Here is an 8,052-nt window from a genome sequence, read left to right as displayed (position 1 = left end):
AATTGGCAGCAAAAAAGTATCTAAGATATGGCAGTGCTTCAGTGATATTAAATCACCAACTTTACATTATATTTGCACAATCATAATTTTCTGGAACATTTTGTCCATTATTTATTGTTTTCGTGAAATATAAACTAAACGATGTAATACCTGTTACATAACCGAACATTGTTAACGAGTTAAGATTTATATTGAATATTACAAAGTTTTATTTGATTTAGAAATAGAGAAAATATTAGTCTAAATTAAAGCGTGTAACGTTTATTAGAGTAAAATGTTTCGCGATAAAATATTCTGCGGTTAAATTAAATCTTATTTTGTTCAAACTCATTCTTAATTTTAATTATGTTTAATTAATATTTCTATTTACATGTGGATGAAGTGTAAAGATTTAGATGTTATTTATTTGCAACAAAATGTCATTATTTAATTCGACTCGTTGATCAGGCACCGGTAGGCTACCCCAATCCCACTAGTATAGGAATGAAAGAAATTGTTTTATTTAACTATGAACGCACTCAACACAATGCAAAGTACGGTTATTTGGTGTCTAGCATATGGTTAAAGACCACACAGATAATGAAAGAAGAAACCCGATATCGTTACGCCATGGACTATTTTTTATTAGCAGCATCTCACAGACAGGATAGTACATACCATAGCCTTTGATATACCAGATGTGGAGCACTGGCTGGAACGAGAAATGGCCCAGTGACACTAGTACAGATGCCCCGATGAAGCAAACATCACCTTTAAATATCAAGCCAAGCGCCATGCAGGGATACAATCTTCCTATCTTAAACGTGACGAACATATGTTAATTGGATTAGCGTACGACAAAAGTTCAATATTGGACATTATAACTAAAGCATTTAAAATGGTGAACTTCACCAGCCAGTGGTAAATGAATATGTTTGCTTGCGAGACTTTGTCTGTTTGACTTCAACCATTCAGATCTTGATTTGAAAAAGGAAATCTTCATTAAAGTAATTTCTTATAAACTACGGGTTTAACACTGTACCGTGTGCAACGTCCTACTGACCCGACCTTGACCTACTTACACCGGCCCCTGACCTACTTAGACTGGCACGAAAGAGTATAAAAAGGCTAGATACGGTTTCATTGTCATTCGCTCGCCGAAAACGACCAGATATACGTTCGTTTTACTAGAGAACAGACGTGTTTTATGATTCTGACATTCTTGTGTCTTGTTGCACTCTATCTGGAACGAAGAAGATGGCATCGGGATATTCGAGCAGTCTTAGTAGCAGCAGCAGTAGCGACGAGGACGACGTCTTGGTCTGCAAATGTTCAGAAAGACATACGATCAAAAGAGTGGCTACCAAACCAGAAGAAGAACATTTCATGGATCAAACGGATGCTGCCTGTGACACTATGGATGAAGATGGTGAAATCAAAGAAGCCACAGATCAAACAGATGCCGCCCGTGACACAGACGCTTCCTGGGATCAAGAAGACTGCTGTTCGAGACGTTACCTGTTCTGCCATCGTCCCGAAATGAGACATTTCTATACCCGGATGCAGACATTTGGATGGTGGCCCATACAGTTACGCCAGAAACCGAGGGAGCTCGCCAAGGCCGGTTTCTTCTACACGGGAGATCACGATGCCGTCGTCTGTTACTGTTGCGGACTACGTGCCTACCGATGGCAGAGAATGGACGACCCAGTGATGGAACATTACAGACTGTCCCCGAGATGCCCCCATGTGAACAATGTGTTCAGACATTATCAGTTTTAAACACGCGTGAGACACGTGTTTTTGTCACTATGTTTTGTCATATTTTTATGTACTACATTTTTGTTGTTTAGTAATAAAATTGTGTGTTGTATCCTTTTGTTATTTATAAATAGCATGACTTTGTGACACGTATGTCAGTTGAGAACCATGTCTCGGTGGGAAAGGTACCTAGAGTCTATTTACTACGATGCAAAGCACCCTGGGAGTTATGCAGGTCCTAGTAAACTGTATCAAGCTGTTAAAGCAGAGGGTAAATTTAACATTCCTCTGACACGTATTAAATCATGGTTGAAAGGTCAAGAGACCTATACCATGACACATCAAGTGAGGCGAAAGTTTCCACGTAATACCTATGTTGTGGAAGGGTTAGACAGTCACTGGCAATCCGATCTAATGGATATGGTCAGTTTGGCTAAATACAATGAAGGGGTGAGATACCTCATGATGATCATTGACCTGTTCTCCAGGTACTTGTGGGTGCTACCACTCAAGTCGAAAACGGGGAACGACGTGGTAGAGACTTTGATAGAATTCTGGAAATCAGAGTCCAGAAAACCCAAGCTGTTTCAGTCCGATTCAGGGTCAGAATACAAGAACCATAAGGTCAAAGCATTGTTGAAGTCGCAGGGCATAACGCAGCTGTTTGCTCTAAATGAAACCAAAGCAAGTTATGCCGAACGGGTCATTAAGACCATCAAAATGCGTCTCTATCGCTACATGTTAAAAAACTTTACTTACAAGTACATGGATGTTCTAGAGAAAGTCGTCTATAGCTATAACCACACCAAGCATCGAATGTTAGGTCAAACACCAGTCAGTGTCAACCAAACGAACGAAGGAGAGGTCCGTCTGTCTCAGTACCTGATCAAACCTAAAAAGGCAATCCACAAAAAGAAGTTTACATTTAACATAGGTGATAAAGTACGAGTCAGTCATCTTCGGGGCACCTTTGATCGGGAATACCAAGAGAAATGGTCTGGCGAAATATTTACCATTGAGAAAAGGTACTGGTCTCAAGGTAAAGATGTGTACAAATTAAAGGACTGGGGTGGTGATGCCATCGAAGGGACATTCTATGCAGCTGAACTTCAAAAGGTGACTGAGAATCCTGATCAACTGTACCGTATCCAAGACATTGTGAAAAGGAGAACACGGAACAAACAGAAAGAAGTGTTGGTGAAATGGCTTCACTGGCCTAAGAAGTACAATTCGTGGATTCCAGAAGCAGACGTTGTTCGATATCAGACAGTATAAAAGACCTCAGCACATGTTTGACTTTTCATTATCATGGAAGAAATTGTAGAGACACAACCTCTGTCAAGAAGTCATTCGGGTGATACCTGGACATTTTTTGGTAAACGTGTGGCCAAATCGGAAACGGTATTTTTCTCTCAAATCATCATCATATACGTGGTGGTGATTACGTGTATCATCAACTTATCTCTCGATCGAGGTAATTCTAACTTGTGGACAGCACTACTCAGCAGTAGCTTGGGTTATTTGCTGCCAAATCCCAAGATCAAAACGAATAAGCACCATGGATAAGTACATTACCATTCGAAGTACAGACAGTACGTCTTACTTTCCCGACAACACACACTGGTCTTTTAGAGTCAATCTGTATGACCGACTACATCTCGGAAAAAAGTGGGTGGTAGCAGCCACCGAAATCACCATTCAGAACTGGGACGTCTCGAGAAAATCAGACTGTCGTGACATTTACGTGTGTTCCAACATCTGCCACAGCTCACACGTTGGAGAAAGAAAGGAGCCCTTGCTGAGACGCATCTGTTTGATAGGGAATAAAAAGGAAAAATCTTTTGTGTTTCCAAACTATCATTACGTACCCCTGAGACTGGAAGATGTGCAGATCGTGGACATCTATATACAGGACGCAGATGGCAATCCAGCCTCATTTATCACGGGACCAGTGACGGTGACACTACATATAAAGCCGCAGCCATTTTGGTTTTAAGACATGGACCAATACGTGTTGAAACATTACAATTATTTTAAAATAATGATGAATATTCACGATTACCATATGACTCTGGGATTACTGAATGATATGAATGAAGAACAAATGTTGGCCTTGGTGGCAATCGTTCAAGGGTTGCTGGACGGACGTATTAACGTCACAGCAGGACAGAAACGTCGATTTTTACAGTCTAACAACGAGTATCTGAACATGTTGAAAATGCTGGTATCACTTGTTGTGACGGATAGAACTAGAAAACGTATATTGAAACAAAACACCCCTTTGTTAGCCTTCATTTTGAACGACAGTCACTTGGATCAGATGAAAGCAAAAACCGTATGGTCAGTGGTCACGGATCGCTGGAGATATGCAGGATCTCTATAAATAGGATGTCTGTCAAAAAACATCATCATTTGAGATAGAACCTACAGAGGAGCAACATGTCAGACCAATACAAGCTATATGTTCCAAACGTCGACAAGTGGACCCGTTTCTACAAGCTGCAGGCACAAGGCAAACTTCAGCCGCACTTCGAAATTCAACGTGGTGGGCAAAGTCAGATCATGTACAGTGTGGATCGATGCCTAGAACTCTACGACCCCACGTGGAAAAAAGAAAAAGAAGAACAGAACAAACCCCCGGCACCCAGTGTTGTCATGGTCTCCCCAACGCAGCAAGTAGTAGAACAAGCTAAGGCCGAACAGAAACGTCTTCTGAAAAGTATAAAAGGGAAAGCAACACCACGACCAGTCAGTTCGTCAAGAAAGCGCAAAGGAGACACAACGAGCAGAAGCAATCAGAAAAAGCAGAAGACAGATAACTTTAGTAAAAAGAAATAAGATGGCTTCGTATATGAATAAAGCTGAAGTAGAGGCCCATGCCGAAGAATTATCTATTTTTGAACTTCCACGTACATTCACTTCGGTGGAAAAAATCTATTATGAGGACACGAGACCCACATCTCAGATCACCACGGAAAACAGTCCTGTGGAGTTTAACGTGTATGGACAAGGCATCGATTACATCGACCTGCAACGTACCAAACTACACGTGAAAGCCAAAATTACCAAAGCCGATGGCAGCATCTTGACAAAAGATGAAAAGGTGGGACCCGTCAATCTATGGCTCCAGAGTTTGTGGTCTCAAGTGGACCTGACCCTCAATGGAAAACTCATCACTACCTCGACCAATCTGTATCCATACAAGAGCTATCTTAAAGTGTTGTTGAATGGTACGTCCACAGCTAAGGAATCGTCTCTGCAATCTCAACTGTACTACAAAGATGATGCACAAGACATAGACAGCTCAGATCCTATAACAGGCATCAATTCGGGACTTGCTAACAGAGGTGCTTTATGTGAAACCAGTCAAACCGTGGATATGGAAGGACCGCTGTACGAAGACTTTTTCGACATCAAACGTTATCTCATCAATGGCGTCAATCTACAGATCAAACTGTTCCGGACCAGGCCTTCCTTCAGTTTGTTGGCAGGAGAAGATAATCCTGATTACAAAGTCAAGATCGAAGACGTATACCTCAGAATCTGCAAAGTGCGACCCAATACGGCCATCATCACGGCCCATGCCAAAACACTGCAGGACACTGAAGCCAAATATCCTTTCACGAGGAGCGACATCAAAGTGGCCTCCATACCCAAGGGACAACTGAGTTTCACCTGGGATCACTTGTTTCAAAATAAATGTCCCAACAAAGTCGTGGTGGCGCTGATCTCTGCCGAAGCAGTGAATGGCAGTTACACCAAAAATCCATTCAATTTTGCCATGTACGATCTGGACACGATTGCCTTGTACGTGAATGGTGAATCCTTACCGGCTCAACCTCTGCACGTAGGCAATAATCAGTACATCTCGGCCTACAACAGTCTGTTTGAAGGAAGAGAATCCATAGGACTGGACGTGTCTAGAGAGGATTTCTCAAGTGGATATGCTCTGTATCAATTCACCTTGGATCCTTACCACTTGAAGGACGGATACCTGGATCTTATAAAAAGGGGTAATCTTAGACTGGACTTACAGTTTAAAAAAGCCTTGCCAGAAACGGTCAACTGTTTGATCTACTCGGAAGACAACCTTCTGCTTCAAATCGACGGAGCCAGGAACGTCTTGTATGCAGAACCATGAACACTTTACAGTTGGAATGTGCTCTGAACGCTGATCCAGTCACGAGACATGTCAGAGTGTATGCTGCAGATGAACTTCCACGGCACCGACTGACTCGTTTTCCACGAGGATTCATCGTCAATACAGAACCCTCGACGATGAGAGGACAACACTGGGTGGCCATATGGTTAGACAGTGCTAACCATGGAGAATTCTTTGACAGTTTTGGAAAGCCTCCAGCATATTACCAGAGACAATTTCGAGCCTTTCTGCAAAGAAACAGTACATGCACCCATTACAATGACAGGGTGCTTCAAGACGCCAACAGCAACTCGTGTGGACTTTTTGCTTTGTTTTACGTTGCTATGAAATCGACGGGATCGTCGCTCAGAGACATTCAAAATTATTTTTGTTCAGATATTATAGTCAACGAAGCTATCGTGTATCAGTTTGCCTTAACATATTTTAATCATTGTACATTATAGTGTTTGCCCTTAAGGCCTCTCGGTGTAACCCAATGTGTGTCCATTGCATGTGTAGTTGTCTCTAGAGAGACCAGAGATTGTAATTAGAAATAAATGAAAAACAACCCAAAATTTCGCTAGCCCACACAAGTCCCGCTCGAATCGATGGACGGATGGGAGGTATGGCACTGCGTTCTGTTTTTACTACAACACAACAACTAATACATTTTTCAAATCATTTATTTGCTCCCGTTTCAAATCAGTAGATATAAAGGTTAAGGAGCAGACCTTTATTCCACTTTACAATGATTTCCATTTAAATGTTTTCTTTCTCCTAATTTTCTTGAGCTTTCGTTGTGGTATTCCTGGTGGCCGCTTCTGTATGCTTGCTTCCATCTTTATTGATTTCTCTGGGGTCAGCATCTTCTTTGGGTCCATTGTCTTCACAACAGCCACGGGTTTGTACACTGTAGGAGGTGTTTGCCCTTTTCCATCTTGACCCTCTTGTGGGACATCCATCACTTGTCCTTTTAATAGTCGTATATATTTTTCTTCAGGCACCAGAATGTTTTTGGCCACGTGTTGCATCATGCAGTTTTTAACAAGGGTGCTATACTCTGTAGCACGAGCACGATGATACCAGCTCTTAACACTTGTTTCTTCTTCTTGATAGAAACGGTCTTGTCACCCAACACACGTAATACGTTTTTGTGTTTCTTCAACTTTTCAAACGCCTGTTTAGAGAGTGGAACGTCACTATGCAATATGTTGGCAATGATGAATGTCAGGGTTTTCAACTGATCCTTGGTTATATGTTTCAACAGCAGACTTTTCTGTTTTGTCGATTTGCCAGACAGCAAGAACTGTAAGAACATCAGGTTCTCCTTGATGACTTGAGACATTTTGACGTGGCTTTGAAAGTGCAGTGCTATTTATACTCTCGGGACGTAGACGATGGAGTCTTCATTGGGAAATATCCGAGTTCTCAGTCTCAGCTTATCATCACCATGGGGCGACATGTCCACCACCAAATAATTAAAAGGGGTCTTCATGGCATCCCTGTATGCTTCTACCAAAACACCAGCACGGCCAGGAAACAACTGACGGCCCAGCGTCATGATCTGTGATGTATCTCTCACATTTTTAAAGAGGACAAGATACCAGGTGTTGAGAGCAATGGTTCTGGCAGACTTTCCCTGTCCATAGAGGTTTTGGGTAATGAATACGACACTCAGTCTTCTGTGATGACATCCTTGTGTAAACAGTAGCTCTATGTCTTTGTGCTCTAGTACGTGATTCATCAAGTCATCCAAAATGATAAGTCCATGTTGTCCGTCGGCAAATTCTTCTATTTCTGTCTGCGTGGGTAACCCCGAATGAAACATTAGGTTAGCTACAGTCTTTTCCATTTCGTCGTAAAGTGTCTGGTACACGCCATAGCAATACATGATTTTCTTTGGAGGGTCTTTGACGTACATGCCATTCAGGTTCTTCAGAAGTCTGTATACCCACTGAGTCTTTCCAGCACCCGTTGGGCCTGATACACACATACTCGAGCAAGGTTCAAATGGTGTCAAACTCTGTGTTTCCCACCAAGGACGTGTGGGATCCACCACTGCTTCGGGACTCCACGAAATGGCACTCTTGGGTAACGTGGGTTTCACTGCTTCGAATGTCTCTTTTGTCAACCATGATACTCTGTTTTCCAAATTGTGTACTTGAGACAGA

General features: G+C 42.1%; 3 protein-coding genes across 3 annotated transcripts in view; 2 read left to right on the top strand and 1 right to left on the bottom strand.

Annotated features, from left to right (window-relative positions):
- LOC121389114 (P-selectin-like) overlaps window positions 1–1,527 on the bottom strand; it is a 26,459-nt gene extending 24,932 nt beyond the window's left edge. Inside the window, exon 1 of the mRNA XM_041520728.1 lies at window positions 1,377–1,527. Within this exon, the coding sequence (XP_041376662.1) occupies window positions 1,377–1,527 (151 nt within the window). The remainder of the gene's footprint in view (window positions 1–1,376) is intronic.
- Window positions 1,528–1,908: 381 nt separating this feature from the next.
- On the top strand, window positions 1,909–3,015 carry LOC121389113. The gene has a single exon (XM_041520727.1). The coding sequence runs from the start codon at window positions 1,909–1,911 to the stop codon at window positions 3,013–3,015; it is 1,107 nt and encodes a 368-aa protein (XP_041376661.1).
- A 1,564-nt stretch (window positions 3,016–4,579) lies between these two features.
- On the top strand, window positions 4,580–5,881 carry LOC121389112 (uncharacterized protein F54H12.2-like). Its single transcript, XM_041520726.1, has one exon. It carries the CDS (start codon window positions 4,580–4,582, stop codon window positions 5,879–5,881), a length of 1,302 nt encoding a protein of 433 aa, XP_041376660.1.
- Window positions 5,882–8,052: the final 2,171 nt, after the last annotated feature.

Source organism: Gigantopelta aegis, chromosome 14 (genome assembly GCF_016097555.1).
Source record: "Gigantopelta aegis isolate Gae_Host chromosome 14, Gae_host_genome, whole genome shotgun sequence".
NCBI classification, from domain to species: Eukaryota; Metazoa; Mollusca; class Gastropoda; order Neomphalida; family Peltospiridae; genus Gigantopelta; species Gigantopelta aegis.
Note: the sequence above shows the minus strand (reverse complement) of the source record. Positions and strands in the feature narration are given on the sequence as shown.